The sequence below is a fragment of the Alosa sapidissima genome, chromosome 8 (genome assembly GCF_018492685.1).
Source record: "Alosa sapidissima isolate fAloSap1 chromosome 8, fAloSap1.pri, whole genome shotgun sequence".
NCBI classification, from domain to species: Eukaryota; Metazoa; Chordata; class Actinopteri; order Clupeiformes; family Clupeidae; genus Alosa; species Alosa sapidissima.
The window spans coordinates 20,563,525-20,580,387 of NC_055964.1; the positions used below are offsets into that span (position 1 = coordinate 20,563,525).

Sequence of the window (16,863 nt, forward strand, 5' to 3'; positions counted from 1 at the left end):
TATGAACAAACAAGGTTGTTTTCATTATTTCAAAGACATCGACAGCATGGTGCATTCTTTGCGCATACAGTTGATCCCATTATTTGTCATATTTGAGCTTTCTACACACAACAAGAAAATGTTTAATTGATTAAAAAAAACACAGCTTACATTTTATATTAAAAGAGGCGCGCTGCGGCAGGGCACTTGAGTCTCCAAGGTTCTCATAGTCTTTATTTTTGGTGAGGTTGCGCTCCCACCCACTCATTCTGTGTCCTCCTCTAGAACTTGTCACTTGACCAACCATGTCAGGAGTGCCTCCGGCTCCAGCCGCTGCTCCGGCAGCCAAACCAGCAAAGAGAAGGTCCACAAAGCCTAAGAAAACCGGACCCACTGTGTCCGACCGTATCCTCAAGGTGGTGGCTGCATCTAAAGAACGCAGTGGTGTTTCTCTCGTCGCTCTGAAGAAGGGTCTTGCAACCGGTGGCTATGATGTTGTGAAGAACAACGCGCGCATCAGGCTTGCAGTGAGACGCTTGGTGACCAACGGAAGTCTGCTTCAGAAAAAAGGCACTGGGGCCTCCGGGTCTTTCAAGATTGGCAAGAAACCGGTGATTAAGAAAAAGACTGTAAAGAAAGCCAAGAAGCCAACGGCCAAGAAGGCCAAAAAGGCCAAGAAGGCTAAACGGACGACAGCAACTAAAGCAGCAGGCACGCCAAAGAAGCGCAAGAGGAGGTCAAAGAGTCCGAAGAAGGCTAAGAGACCAGCGGCAGCCAAAAAGCCGAAAAGTCCCCGAAAGGCTAAGCCTAAGCGCAGAGTGTCCAAAGGGAAATCCAAACGGGCTGCAGCTAAGAAGTGAATGCGGTGTCTACCTGGACTCTCTTTACAACTAGCGCAGAGGGTCATATAATATTTTGTCCAAAGCTGCAAATACATTTTGCAGACCTTGCTTCAAATTTTCAATGTCTGGACTTGCTGCTTGCTTTTATACATTTTTAACATATGCATTAGGCTATTTGCAAAGTTCAGGTGCACATTTAACTTTGAAGATTGCTTGTAAAATAAAATGATTAATTTCAGAAATTCTTGATTATTTTGTTTGTTTGTTTTGGACTAAAGAGGTAATGCAACACACAGTTAAAAGTCCTGCAATAATTCTATTAACTCTTTAGACGTTTATGCATTAAATCTGGTAAGTTAAAGTAGGCCTATGACTTTACCTTTACAGTAAAATAGATTAAGCTCATAAGATTAACATCAGCATTTTCATCCTGCTGGGCGTAATACTGTGCTAGTCACATGTTCATAAAAAAGCTGTTTCCATCAAATAGATTCAGATATGTTTAGTCTCTGTCCAGATAAATCTGTCTGTGTGATTGCACATTCTAAAAACTAAAATTAATTTTCGAGACAACATACGATCCGATCCACATTGCTTATCCCTATACGTTTCTTTATATGATAGAATAATACTGTGGCGATATAGGACACCCTCTACACTGCTCATTTGGTTACAATGGTAGCAGAGAGGATAATCTAATATTCGCATGGCGCAAATTAATGTTCGCGCTGTTAATTTCCCTCCTGTTTTGTCCCGCTCAAATTAATCATATCACGCCAAAACCTGTATAAGTGCGATACAGAGCATTCAGGTCTTTCAGCACCTCTACGCCCAAAACAAAAACACAGATGAACCCACGCGCGCCTTTTCAGTTTCACTCGACGGTAGGCTATGACATTTATAACTTGTAGCAAGCCAAGCCACCGATTTTGCAGCTAAAATATGCCTACAACAAATGTGTTTTAACAAAATTGTTCATACGCACACACACATATCTTCCCTGCGTGCATGCTTAGCCTAAAGAGGTACTCTAGGCGCTTCCCAGCAAACGACCATGGATTGGATTGGGTTTGGGTTGGATTACAGTCGTTTAGACAGCGCTAGTAAAAAAACGTTGCCCTTGGTGACGTAGGCTAAAATGTAAAAGCTGAGTCTTGAGGTTCTGGGGAGGGGCACAACACTGCCTGTAGGCATGACGTGTGTTTTTATCTTCCATTTACATTAATGTGTATCTGCATAAACATAAACCGATTCTATTTGTTTTACTTACCTTTACTATTCATTTGAAGATGTGCAGCCCCAACATTGACGGTAAAGCACCTTGGACAGCGCCATTTAGAGTGACGTAATGTGCAAACACCATTTCAAACAGCGGACAAAAAAGTCGGGCTGAAGATGTGTAAAATGTGGTCCAAAATAAAAGTCACTTTAGGCCTACTCTTTTATCATTTACACACAGACATTTTATTTCTAAAAACCCACACCAAATACACATGATTCACCATTACAATATGTTGCCTGAAATTTCAGAAACCTGACCAGTAACAGTTGGCATGCACTTTAACTTTATTTATTTATTTATTTATTTATTTATTTATTTATTTATTTATTTATTTATTTATGCTATTTATTTATTCTACCACAGACAGTAACTGGTATGATAAGAGCACATATGTAGGACAGTTGAACTTGAAGGTTGTAGGCCTACCTAAACCGAGCTCTTTAGAACTCTTGGTGCTTTCGCTATCAAGACTTTGCTGGCTGTCTCAAAAGTCAGTGCCAATTTCGTCCTACCAATTTCTTTATGATAGGGTTTAGTTTTCATGCTGGATGAGAGAAATCTACAAAACCTGCTGTCTGAATGTGCAGTTTTGCGCTCAATTCAAGAAATGCTGCCACCTGTTGTCTATAAATGTATGACACAGTGGCGTAGCGACGGAGAGAGTCAGAGTGCGCGATCTGCCTGTGCAGTCATCAGGAAGAAGTGACAAGTGGCTGCTTAAATTGATTATAAAACACATAACTCTTTTGACGGGGCAAGCCCCGCCCCTGTCCAAAATGGAATCTTCAACGTCCACTATGGCAAACCCTGAATCTGCACACACTGAAGAAGGTCTGATGATCAACACGTTTGTAGCTTTAGCTTGATGGATTAAACACTTAATTTATTTATTTTTTCAACGACAAATAATGGTGTGCGAGTTTTTTCTTGATTGAATGTTACAAAGCCCTGAATCTGAAAATATCATGTATGGCAAATGTAACGTAATTTGCCCAATGAACAATCAAGTAGACTAGTGGATATCTGAAATGACAATTGTGGGTAAAGACATTGTGGATATCTGCATTGTGTATTTCACTAATGCAAATGGAATTCGTCGCCCTGAAGAAGGGTCTGCAACTAGCAGCTATGATGTGGTGAATGTGATGTGACCATTGACTGGTTTCTTATATGTCTATGGATGTGACAGCATTGTATCATCAGGTTATCTTTGGAATGGTGACAAAGTTCTAAAGTTGTGACGCTTATACAAGGATACAAGGAAGTTTATTGTCACATGCATATAGTTACTGGAAGTAAGAAATGCAGTGAAATTATTAAATGAAGTTAAAAAAAATGCAGTGGACTAAGCCTTTTGAGCTCAGAAGTGTGACAGAAAATAACAGCACAATCAAGAACAACTAGAAAACTAGAAGTCCTTAAAGCGGAAGCGATTGATAGGCGCATAGATCATTTCATGATGTGAAACTAAAAAATAAGACACGAGACCGAAATGACTCTACGTGCCATTGTCTTGTGACGTGTGGGAAGCGCGGACGTATTTATACCTTGCAACAACTTAGAGGGTTGTGGTTACAGGACACCATGGCTCTCCGACTACAACTGTGCCTTATCGTATCTCTCAGTTTTATTAGTGCTCATCCACTCTCCCGCCAAAGCAATGGTTTACGCGACTGCCGTCAAACCACAACAATCCCTGCTCTAGAGGTGTTGCCCGGTGGTGGCTGGGATAACCTCCGTAATTTGGACATGGGAAGAGTGATGAACTTCAGTTATTCCCAATGCCAAACCACAGAGGATGGAGTCTATCTCATACCTGATGAAGTGTTCGTTATCCCACAGAAGGTGAGTGGAGTGGAGACCAATTCGGATATGATCTCTTCGTGGCTCGACCAACACAGTACCACCTCTCACTCAATCAACGCAGATGCTTCTTTCTTCTCCGTCCTCAACGCAAAATACTCCTCAGAGAATCAAAGAATGAAGACTCATCAGGTCCGAGAGACTGCTGTTACTGCCCGTGTACAGGTAGGTGTGCTATCGTACAACTCAATGGAAGATGCATATATGTGTGTGTGTGCACCTGTGGTCCTATTTGTGATGCACAGGCACTCCAAAATCCAGATATCAGAAATTGGCACATTGTTCTTTTGAATCATTGTTCGGTTTATCGGTTTAAACATCACATGATGGTAGAATATATGCAAAATATAGGCTTTCGTTCAATTGGAACTTTCCTATATGTTGCAGCGCAGCACAAACACGCGCATATCACAACAAGATTGTCTTAACCAAACCACAAATTGAACACCCTTATATTCAACTCTTTCTAGGTGCGGAACCATATCTACACGGTGAAGACGTATCCAGACTTTACTCTGGATTCCCGATTCGCCCACCAGGCTGAGGAAATTGCCGATGCTATCGAAAACAATCAAACTAGGCAAGCAGCTTACCTGTCAGAGAGGCTAGTCCTTGACTACGGCACTCACGTGATAACCACCCTTGAAGCCGGTGCCACTTTGGTGCAAGAGGACTATCTCAGGGCATCTTATGTTGCCGACAGTGACTCTTCTAAGTCTACAGTGACGGCTTCTGCCGGATTTAACTTTTTCAATAAAGTTAGTTTTAACATTGGCAGCAAGGACTCTTATGAAACGTCAGAAACTCGCAGTTATGAGGGAAACGTGACGTACTCCCTGACTCAGAGCCATGGTGGGACTTTGTTCTACCCTGGCATAACTTTGCAAAAATGGCAGGAAAGCACCCTCAACAACCTGGTAGCTATAGATCGTGCAGGAATGCCGCTGCATTACTTTCTTTCCAAGGCGGCGTTTCCTGACCTTCCCGAACCAACCGTGCGTAAACTGGCCATATCTGTGCATAAAGCTATAGATCGCTACTACAACATCAATATGCGGCCAGGGTGTGTACAGCAGGACTCTCAGAATTTCAATTTTCAGGCAAATGTAGATGATGGTAGCTGTGAGGGCGCGGCAACTAACCTGAGCTTTGGTGGTGTCTACCAGCAGTGCACCCAGCTCACACAAGATGCAGGTCCGATTTGTGATGCACAAGCTCAGAAAAACCCAGACACTGGTGATTACACCTGTCGTGAGCCCTTCACACCTACCTTCTTACAATCTCAGGAGGTGGAGGAGGGATATAATCGCTATGAATGCCATAGGCACTGCCATAGCTGTTGGTTGTTTTTCACTTGCTGCAAAAAGGTGTGTGGTGATGCGTACTATGTCAGACGTGCCAAAGTTGATACTTACTGGTGCTCTGCAAACACAGTAACACAACAGTATTCTGGCTATCTATTTGGGGGGCTCTATGGCCCATCGCTACTGAACCCTTTAACCAAATCTAAAAGCTGCCCTCCCAACTTCCTCTCTCTAAAACTGCTTGCCAACGGACTGATGGTGTGCCTGAGTAATGACTATGAGGCAAGCACTCGATTTGCAGTGCCTTTTGGGGGATTCTTCAGCTGCAAGTCTGGCAATCCGCTCATGAAAGGCCACTCTCGCTGTCCGCCAAAATTTAGCCAGCACCTGGCTGCCATAAGCGACGGGTGTCAAGTGCTCTACTGCGTCCAGTCAGGTATTTTCACTGGCGGGCAGTTGCTGCCCATTCACCTTCCTCCTTTCACCCTCACTCCGGTCACCTACATGGTGGCCACCAACACTGTGGCTGTTATGACTGAGGGGGACAAGGCCTGGATACGAGTTGGAGACACAAAGATGTGGAAACTGGCCGACGCAGATGAGATTCAAAAGGTATCAAATGAGATGAACAACTCGGCGATGTCTGGAGGGGAAAAGTTTGGTGTTGTTGTTGGTGTTCTTGCGCTGGTTGCCCTGCTAGTTGTAGGTGTGGTTGTTGTGAGGAGGAAGAGGAGAATAACTATGCCTCTGATTGGCAGTGGGTATGAGGTGATCAGGGGCGAGGGGCAAAGAGAGGCAGAGGCAGAGACCCCGGCTGAACCACAGTGTGAGGGAGAGAATGACAACCCAACCCAGGCCCTGCTCCCATAACTCCCCAGGGTATTAGTCTCCATGTCAGGGTTCACGCAAGAAAAAAACAGGGAAAGTCAACAGAGAAAGGTGTCATGATTTCTTTTCTTTACTATATACGTATTATTGTACTTTTGTAATAATCAAAAATTCTATTAAGGGTCGGCTACATTAAGATTTAAGCTTGACTAAATTTGTCTGTTTAACAGCTGGGTGTGTAAGCTGTAATAACTTGTATTATTAACTTAACAAGAGGAACACCCATTTCAAATGATTTGATTTTTAAAGAATGCAATGTTGTTTTTCTTTTCTAAATGTTTTGATTGTCAGAGGAATGGAGAGAATATGCCACAATCAGTGAAAGGCTAACACAAGATAATACATCTTATACTGTGTGGCTATTTCATATTCTTTCTCAAATATAAACCTACTTTTGCACATTTCTTGCACATGTTCCTATAAGTGTTCATTTTATCGATCTTTGCACAAGCACTGAAATAAACTGTTTATTTTCCAGAATGTGTGATAATGTGTACAATTTTTCCCAGTGTTTTAGTTACATTAGTGACATTCTGAATGAATGAATGAAACCTTTCTGTTAGTTCTTGTGATCAACCTATACATACACTTTTGATAGAAATTGATTGTATTCACCACTGTGGAATACATTTAAAGCAGCATTGAATGTCATTGTGATTAAATGTTCATACTTGATATTAAATGTATAACAAAGACAACTTCTTGACTTTAGAGGTAGGAGTTTCCAGGGAAAAGCCATATCTAACAGGGGCAAATGAAAAAGAAAAGGCTAAAATGGACTTAACAACACAGGCCCCGGACACGCAGACAATTGAAAAAGATCATAGGGATGGATAAAACCATCAAATCATAAAGTACAAATGTAAGTTGGGGGCAGAGCAAATGAGGGGATGCAATGAAAGTGCTTGATACTCAGGAAATGTTGTGGAGCACATTAGAGTTGGCAAGATCTTTATTTATTATTTGTTAAGACAGCAAGGAATGATTTACCTGAAAGTCAGCTACTTCGTCTAACAATGTATTCCGGTCACTATGCAAATAGTTAGAATGCTTCTAAGCTATGCAAAATCTATGTAGTGAAGAAAGAGGAAGTGATGTTTTTTTATGTACAGACCATCACTGATTTACTGAAACTAGATTTGACCCCTATGCAGTATTGTGGGAAGAGCCTCACTAAGATAAACTTCCCTATAAGGGCCTGGTTAGAAATTCAGCCAGCCACAGGTCTACATTGATTTAGATGTAGTGAGATCTCCAGACCATAAAATACCTTGGAAGATGGAATAATGTAAATAAACATGCCGTGAACTTATATTTCAATGTACACGTTTAATATAAATTATAATAATTATAAAATGTCTGTATGTATACTAATCATGCCTGGGTATCACAAATTGAATCATGAAGCTGTGGATGTTTGTGGACAGCTGAGAAGATAGATAGGTGTACTGTGTACAGTATCTGTTCCCAATTTACTGAATAAACTCGATAAAGGAACTGTGATAGAGGCTTATCACTTCACTGCTCCATTTCCTCATTCTGAAGCCACATACCTGTTTTTAAGTTTGTAAGTTAAAGAAAGAGGAAGGTCACATTATTGTGTGGAAAGTCCAGAATCAATACGGAACACATAACAATAACAGGACAAGCCACAGGCCAGTCACATGACAAAAACTTAGGACAAGCCACAGGGCCAAATCCTGCTTATCCTGCTCAATTCCTGATCATGTAGAGATATGGAGTTAATAATTATTAAAGGGTTTCATTTGCCTCTGGTGAAAATGTCAAACTCAGCTGCAAAGCCTGAAAAATATGTGGCAACAACAGTTTTCAACACACCGCCAAATAAATGCTGTTTTATTTTAAAATCTTTTCAAAACATAGAAAACAAAGAAAAAACGCATCCTCTCTCAATGTTCCCTTTGATCCATTTTTTGTGAAAATATCTCTCCATTCTTCTGACTGCTACATCTACAGTGCAGTACTGGGATGTCCGTGTTCTCACCGCTGTCTTCCTTAAGATTGTTGTCCTTAGCTCCTCAGTTTCACCATCCAGTGCCATTGTTTGGCGCCCTGTCAGAAGAGGAACTGTGACAGTTGGGAGGAGGAAGCAAGCTGCTTTGCATGCGCTGTTCAGTATCGATGATGAATCCACTGCTTACTGATTCATGACGGAGAAAGCTCAGTGTTATCGAATGAAAACCTGCAGTGCCGTGTTACAGCGCACTATGTAATAACACGGCATTATGGAATAACTCGATAAAATGTAATTAATACATTGTCCCTTCATTATGTACTTTCATTCACATTTTGCAATAATCTGACGCATTTTTCTAATAAACTGCCTGAATGTAATACATTTTCCTGCATTTTGTAATAAATTATTAAATATTGCGTTGGCTATTACCAAATGCAGGAGTTACAAAACATTTTTGATGAAAATGTACTAATATGGTGCATTATGTAATAACCAATCAAAATTGATGTCTTGTATGAAGTAACAAGTATAAAAAGTTACTTTCTAAGTAAAGTAATGAGCAAACACTACTTTTTAAAAGTAACTTCCCCAACACTGTCCCTAGTAATAACCTACCAACCATAATGTCAATCTAGCAACCACCATGATCCTGGTATCTACCTGGCAACCAGCATAGCAACCACTTACATTACTACCTTTGACAGCTTAGCTTATCTCTGTGCTTGCACCATCTGTTTTAACTATATATGATGCAATTTTTGCATTTGCATGCACTGGTAATTCCTTGGAATTGAAATTGCATTTATAACTAAAAATTAGTGCTACCATGCAATATATATTTAATGGAACGCCCCACAGATCTGCTATTTAACACTATTCTGACCTGTACCTGTTGGGTCTTATGTAAAGGTTATGAACCGCAGTCAATGAGTGAGGATATGTGAAATGTTATATTTAGTCAGATTGTTGTTTTTGTAAATTGTCCACTGCAGTTTCATTCACTACAATGTAATACAGGCTGCATGATATGGCTGTCTTGTTTTTCATTTAATTGCTTAAATACTTTATTTTTAAATTAATATAATGATATTTGTCAGCCTAAAATGTTCATCCATGGTGTTTGTGACCTCTATAGGGTGGTACATGTGTAAACAAATGGCGTTTACAAACAGAAGTTTGGGAGGAGCGTGACAGAATTTGCCGCGCCTCCTTCTTCAGTCAGGTTATTTAATCGCAGTCTACCTGTCAAAGTTGCAGCATAGGTGTTACTCCGCTCGGAGTATCTGTACAGAAGAGGGAAAAGGCGGGCCTACAAAACTGCAATTTAACACCTGACAGACCTTCAGCCACTGTGCAGGTACGGTGACCCTGAGGAAAGCCTGGATGTCAGAGCCGGACAGTAACTGAGTACATTTACTTGAGTACAGTACTTGAGTACAATTTTGAGGGATCTGTACTTTACCCGAGTATAATTTTTTGGGAGTACTCATGACTTTACTCAAGTACATTTAAGAGGCAAATATTGTACTACACTCTGTATTACTCCACTACATTTCTATCCATAAACCTGAGTACCCGTTACTTCTTCTAAAAAAAGGAAAAATCTCGGAAACCTTCAATTTGTTGTTTCCCTCTCAAACGTGATTGGATTGTGCAGGCGCCATTGATTGGGACAGCCTATTAGCAATCACCTTCAGCTATCCGTCAACTCCATGTTCAGATTTAGATAAGAGACGAAACCATGGACGAAACAATGGATGAAGACGCAGCAGGTCTATCCCGGGAACGCCAACCTGTGGCCCCACCTCGCCAGACTAGTTTAATTTTCTGAACAAGTTAATGATAGTTTTTGCTTCAAGTGTTTCAATTACAAAATACTATTAGAAATACTGCCCATCCCTGGCAACATGGTAAAAAGATGAAAATGACTTGATTTTACTTTCAATTCCTTTTACATTCTCCAAGGTATTAACATTAACATTTTTCATAACTCCACGTAGGACGTTTCTGTACATAAATGTAAGCACTGTGTCAGTAGTAATGCAATAGAAAATGTAGGCTACTCTTGTACTCTTGATACTCAAGTACTTTTAAAATCAAATACTTCAGTACTTTTACTTAAGTAGACATCTGACTGTTGTACTTTTACTTGTACATTGTACTTGTAAAATTTAGCAAAGTAATGAAGCTGTGTACAGTACTCTGTCCGCCTCTGCTAGATGTTCAGGAAGAGGTTATAACAGCAGCATGGCGATACATGGTGTCACTCTATACATGGTGTCACTCTATGACAGGACCACATTTGGTGGTACTCTAGATGCACTGCGAGCCCATCTCTTTGTGAGCATCAAAGGAGACATGCGTTGCCTTCCTCCAACTGAAGATGCCTTCCTATTACACCTTCGCCGAGCCCTGCACCAGTTGGCTGTGTGTAAGCGGGCACACATGGTTCAGCCAACCTACCCAGCTGCCACTGATTTTGGGAGAAAACTTGTCAATGGCAAATTGGTGGCAACCATGATGCTGAAAGAGGCAAAGCCTTCTGAAAAGCATATGTGCCCGGGGATGCTCCTGTGCAAGAGCCAATGTGAAGTGTGGCATTGCATGTCTCTGCACCAGGGACCCCAACAAATGTTCAAGGATTGAACTTGCGCTTGAAGGCAGGGACACGTAAGTATGCCGCACATGCATGTGTGTGTGTCTGTGCATGTGTGTGAGAGAGAGATGGGGGGGGGGGTCAACTTTTTTCGTGCTGCTGTATAACCCACCCTGCCGGTGTTGTTTGCTATCTCCTCTGGTGGTGAGTGTGAAGGTCTGTCCCTGTATCTGCTAAGTGCCACCCTCCTGATTATCCCACCAAACAGGGACCTGCACCTAGTTAATTATAGGTTCTGTTAAATTATTTGTTCCATTAAAGTTGTAATAGTTGTCCTCCGAGACAATAAAATAATTAAAGTCATTTTGCTGTATTATATTTCTTGTGTGACACATTTCCATTGGGAGAACAGGGTTATGTTGACATTTAATAAAAAGCCTAGGCCATGATGTCTTTCGGAATTTTGAGAGTAGCCTAAAATTCTATGGAGGTTCTGAGCCTGTTGATCGCCAACTAGTAGTGAAATCATCACAGAGCCATTGATTTTGGTTGGATTTTTATCATTTTTTCTGTGGAATGAGTATACTGTTTGGTGAAAAGAATGGCATATTGGCTGATGTCATAACCTGGGGGAATAATTGATTGCTAATGAAGTAAAGATGAAAATATTGGAAAAAAGTGAGAAAACGCCTATTTTGTTTGGCATTAATTTGATGCAAAATCATGTAGAAATGTGTTTTAAGAGTTATTTTTTTCAGTGGATGTTGTCAGCACATGTGTTCTTTGCACCTGGAATGCATTTATTGACAGCCTACCCAACCCACTGAGGAGTTGAGGGAAAAATACATTTTTCACATTTTTCTGATAAAAAAGATAGGGTGCATACACTACAATGGCCACATTTGTTTTTCGCGATATTTCCGGCAGAGCAGACCCTCCAATTAGTGTTTCTTAGGGTCAAAGTTGACAGAAGAAATACAAATAAAAAGTATGGCAGACGATGTCAGGTCCAACCCACTTTTGAGACTTTGGCTCCCCGAAACGGAACTGGGCCAGTCTTAGCCCTTATTGACACCAGATCCATCAAACGGATCCAGACCAATTTTGGACCGATGTGCGTTTGGACGCCGGATCAGGTCCATTATGCAGATCCGTGCCGGACGTTGTGGTAGGTGTGGCCCAGTTCCGTCCCAGTGTATTTTTGCTATCTGGGTAGTTGGCCGTGGGCAGCCTGCAGCAGTCAGTGAAACCAGAGACTTTCTAATGAGGAGACACAGCACTCAAAAAATCCTCCATAGAAATGCATGGGGCTAGTTTGTAACGCCAATATGGCCGTTGTCTACACATATCCCACCCCTTCCTCGGCAAAACGTCGACATGTGAATACATTGAGCCAATCATGTGGTGTGATTTGAATACATTGAGCCAATCATATGGTGTGTTGTGAAGACATCTTGCCAATCATGTGTTGTGAACTCGCCGCTGGAGCAAGATTGGTGTTGTGAAGCCTTGCGCATGCGCATTTCTGCTGAATAGGATGCCCGATGAGTGCCCAAAAAGCGTTGCTATATGTCCGCCGAGTGGAGGGACTTGCCTAAAAGGACTTTGGTGAAACGTAGAACCCATTAAGCCTAGGCTATACTTTGAAGGTCTAATGGCTTGGACAACGTTCCAAGATAACACAGTAGCCAGTTACCATGATTCACTGAGTTAACCTGCTACAAACACAATAACATACTAGGTAACCTATTTTACTTGTAGGCCTAGTACATAAGTATGGCCAATTTCCCTGTGAAGTATCAGCTGGTTAGTGGCACAAGCAGGTTGCTATCAGGATATCATTAAGTAGTTTAATTTAGTAGCGGTTCGAGACCCACATGGAGTTTATTTAGTTTTATTTATTTGGTGGCATATTCATGGTCCAGCGCATGTAGCCTAGCCTACTACAGACAACCAGACATTTCCAACGCCGACACATCGTGTTGTAAAGCTTTATTAAACAACAAAGTGGAGCATCACAAACATTTCTATTTGAACTTGAGTTAAACAGACGAATCTGCGAACAGGTATCGGAGGCTAAATCCTCAGCTGAACACATCTGCAAAAGAAGGGGGCGGTTACGTTAACTCCAGAGGCAAAGTAAACAGTCCAGCCAGTTAACATGAAAGCCAGTTACTGCATAACACCGGCGTTAGCGCGCTAGCCAAATAAACGCCATTAGCTCGCCTCTGCTTGATTGAATTATTGGCTGAGGTAACGCTAATGGTTTTGAAATCTATTTCTCTGAGCTCGGTCTGTGGTTCTCTGCATCTATGAAAATTCATTAACAGCAATCGGTAAGGGTACTTAAAAGATGAAAGTGTTGCGGTGAATTAATTGTTGTTTTTGTCTGTTGCAGGAGAAGAACCTGATTTTTGGGGGAACATTTTCTAACAGCATTTTTTCATCATTCAGACTTTTTTAAACATTCAATACAATGAAATGAAAATATTTCTGGCATCTTTATTGTGTCTTTATAGATCTAATTCATTTATAGCCTAGTGTAAAATGTGTAATCTCAAGATCCGACCTAAATAAATAAAGGTCGTATAAGCCGGGGGTGGGCATAGCTTTGATGAGTCGTTGAGGCTCATTGTCGTTTTTGATGATTTGCCGACATCCCGGCGATGTCTTGCCAATGAGCAAACGCTTCCTAGGCGATGTCTTCTAGACTGTAACGGCATTCATCGGCCTGACATCGGTAAGATTTATGTGTGCCGTGGGATTAAGGAGTAGGGCCTACATAAGCAGACGTATGCATTGCCTGGGTTTTAAGATGTATGCAATACAATCAAACGGCATTTTGCCCAGCTGTGTGCAGTGCAAGTCAGTCCCTATTCCAGACTAATGGAAACTAGTGATGCATCATCATGCTGATAATACACACAATTACAGAGGGAACTAGGTACAAGGATACAAGGATACAAGGAAGTTTATTGTCACATGCATATAGTTACTGAAGTAAGAAATGCAGTGAAATTATGTCTGGTGTCAGCCTATTTGTGCATTAATGGGGGGGGGGGGGGGGTAAAGAGTGCAGTAGAAGAGGGGTTTAGTAGATTAAGTGGCAAGGGCTGCATAAAAAAGGTGGGGGAGGATTGGGATTGGGTGGGGGGCACCAACAAGGAGCACCCAAGAGCAACAGGGGCAAGGAAAAACTCCCTTACCAAGGAAGAAACCTTGGGCAGATCCACGGCTCAAGGGGCTAACCCAACTGCCAGGGGTCTTGGTGTGTGTGTTGGGGGGATGACAGGATGACAGGGGAGATGGGTATATAGGGTAGATAGTGTGCTGTGTATGTGGGGAGAGGGCAGTGTGCAATATGTGTGTTGGGGAAGCTTCCTGATGAAATAATGTGCTGTGTATGTAGGGGGGGGGGGGGGGGGGGGCAGGGACTTACTATTGCAAGCAGAGTACTGTATGTATGATGTATGTGAGTGATGACAGTGAAGAAGTATGTGTGGGCGGGAGGGGAGTGGAGCAGTGACTGTGTGTGTGTGTGTGTGTGTAGTGTGTGTGTGGGCAGTGTGCTGTAAGTATGTTGGGGATGTGTGTTGGAGAAGCTTCCTGATGAAATAATGTGCTGTGTATGTAGGGGGGGGGGGGGGGGGCAGGGACTTACTATTGCAAGCAGAGTACTGTATGTATGATGTATGTGAGTGATGACAGTGAAGATGTGTGTGTGGGCGGGAGGGGAGTGGAGCAGTGACTGTGTGTGTGTGTAGTGTGTGTGTGGGCAGTGTGTTGTAAGTATGTTGGGGATGTGTGTTGGAGAAGCTTCCTGATGAAATAATGTGCTGTGTATGTAGGGGGGGGGGGCAGGGACTTACTATTTCAAGCAGAGTACTGTATGGAATAGGTATGGAAAGCAGTGAGACATTTAATGACTATTGTACACTGCAGTGCAGTAACACTGACAACAACATCTAACAGTTAGGCTCCAAGTTTTCCCAACCAGCAAATAAGCTTAGAACAGCAGCACAATTAACAGAACAGTCAACACAGAGTTCATTAAGGCTCCCTGATGCGACGAGAGATGTGTTGGCCTAACTTGTATCCTGCCTGCTCAACAGAAAATATTTAATGAAACTATTACCTCCAAATTATTACCAAAGTAAAGGTATGATAATTTGTAATAAACTACCACAGATTAATGAAGCCACAGTCAGCCAATTGCAGAAAAGACACTACAGTATAATTCAAATATGACAGATTTTATTTATTGTGAACCAAATATTGCATAAGTGCTGATTTGGAGAATCTAGAATCTACAAACTCTGAAGCTTGCAGCATAGTAGTCATTTCAAGGCAAGTAATAAACAATATAGTGCATCTGTCACGGGGGGGGCTGGGTGCATGTAGTATTGTGTATATTGTGAACTGTGTGTGATTTGAAATATTCATTGTTGACAATGGGGATTTGGGGCATTTATTTTGATGGACTACTTCGTAGCTGATTTATTATGCCATTATGCATGGGACAGTCTCAGCCGCTTGGACTGGCAGTGTGTGTGTTTGTGTAACAGTTGCTCCTGTAAGCCCACGGAGGTACCAGCCGGTAATGGCTAATTTGGAGCTGCAGGTGTGGGCAATCACTGGCTGCATCGGTGGTTGGTTGCGCTCGAAATTGGGACTGCACCGGGAGGAATAAGAGCCGTGCGGGGTGTTCGGAGAGAGAGAGGGACAACGGGCTGCGAGCGGCTGGCTGGGAGTAATCGAGCTGCTGCGGGTTGCTGACGCCGATCGCCGTAATCTAACAGGGAAGTAAGAGGAGACTTTCTGTATAATGTCTAGTCTTTGGTGTCGCTGACGTTGGTGCCCCGACTTCCAGGTGTGGGCGGCATTGTGGAGGTGAACGGACTGATCCAGACGGGGGTTCCTGAACTTCGGATTCCGTGGACGTTAACGAGACTGAGCTACAAGCCGCTGCCTACCGGCATCGTCTATACACGGTGGGAAGCTGAACTGTGGATTACTACAGTTTTATGAACTTTATGTAATAATAAACTATTTGTATTTTTGACTTTATATTGACTCTGTGTTTTCGTGTGTGCAACGGATTGGCTGCATTGTCCCAGCTTTGTCTGGTGACACATCAACATTAACTGCATGTTAAACATTAGTAATTGTGTGTGTCAGAGTAAGTATTATGTTTATTTCGACCAACACATCTCACTTACAGCGCTTGACTTCGTTTACTTCTGTTGTAAAGAGTCAAGACTATCAAAACAGACTAGCCGACAGTCTGCCATGAACGTGAGATGACGTTTCACGGCCAAATCAAATAACCAATCGGGCGAGAGACCTTGTAGCCAATCAGAGGCGAAAAAGGCGGTACCTGAAAGGTACCTTCCCCCATAGACATAATATACATAGACGCCGCATCGACCGCTACTCCTTACTAGCGCTGACGAGATTTGGAGCCGCCATCTTGGACCGGTCATCCACTCCACTCAGTGTAATCTGTTTGGCCTGTGAGATGAGCTGTCAGCGCACTTAATTAATCATATCTCACTGAATACCGAACAGATTCTCACTCGTTTTTTTTTGCTGCAAAGGTCATACATGTAGCTATGATACAGGACACATGATTTAGCGTATTTTAATATTCATAGTGGGTTTAACAGTAATAGAATATTCTGATATATGATATAAAGTGACCTGACGTCCGATATCAAAACTGGGAACATAATCCATGTTTGACAGCATAGACAAAACTAGTTTGATACAAGTTTAATGAGTTAAATATAGTTCACAGTTGACAGAAAAGTTCCATCAACAGCATTATTCACAGAAAGGTTCTATAAACATTTAAGTGAGATCAGTGCCATTCAGACATCTGAGGGGTATTCCAAGTAGGCCTATGTGGTTTAGTGACAAACTTGGGTAAATTGACAGAATAAGTTGTAAACCTTCCAGTAGAAAAGCTGTATACAGGAAATATGGTTGTGTGTATTTTAATATTCATAGTGGGCTTAATAGTAATAGAATATTCTCATATATGATATTATAAAGTGATGACATCCAATATAAACACTGGGAACATAACTAATCCATGTTTGACAGCATAGACAGAAACTGGTTTGATACAA

The 16,863-nt window shown here is 41.9% G+C and overlaps 2 protein-coding genes across 2 annotated transcripts; both read left to right on the top strand.

Annotated features, from left to right (window-relative positions):
* Nucleotides 1–229: 229 nt before the first annotated feature.
* Nucleotides 230–1,063, top strand: LOC121715025 (histone H1-like). Its single transcript, XM_042100315.1, has one exon. The coding sequence runs from the start codon at nucleotides 285–287 to the stop codon at nucleotides 837–839; it is 555 nt and encodes a 184-aa protein (XP_041956249.1). The 5' UTR covers nucleotides 230–284; the 3' UTR covers nucleotides 840–1,063.
* A 2,552-nt stretch (nucleotides 1,064–3,615) lies between these two features.
* LOC121715011 (macrophage-expressed gene 1 protein-like) lies at nucleotides 3,616–6,638 on the top strand. Its single transcript, XM_042100278.1, has 2 exons — nucleotides 3,616–4,131; nucleotides 4,437–6,638. Exons 1-2 carry the CDS (start codon nucleotides 3,688–3,690, stop codon nucleotides 6,138–6,140), a joined length of 2,148 nt encoding a protein of 715 aa, XP_041956212.1. The 5' UTR covers nucleotides 3,616–3,687; the 3' UTR covers nucleotides 6,141–6,638.
* The last annotated feature ends 10,225 nt before the right edge of the window (nucleotides 6,639–16,863 follow it).

Excerpts from the sequence above, each read along its gene's own strand:
- LOC121715025 (XM_042100315.1), top strand. The coding sequence starts at position 285 with ATGTCAGGAGTGCCTCCGGCTCCAGCCGCTGCTCCGGCAGCCAAACCA.
- LOC121715011 (XM_042100278.1), top strand. The coding sequence starts at position 3,688 with ATGGCTCTCCGACTACAACTGTGCCTTATCGTATCTCTCAGTTTTATT. Across the intron at positions 4,132-4,436 it reads CTGTTACTGCCCGTGTACAG|GTGCGGAACCATATCTACAC; the intron begins GTAGGTGTGCTA and ends AACTCTTTCTAG.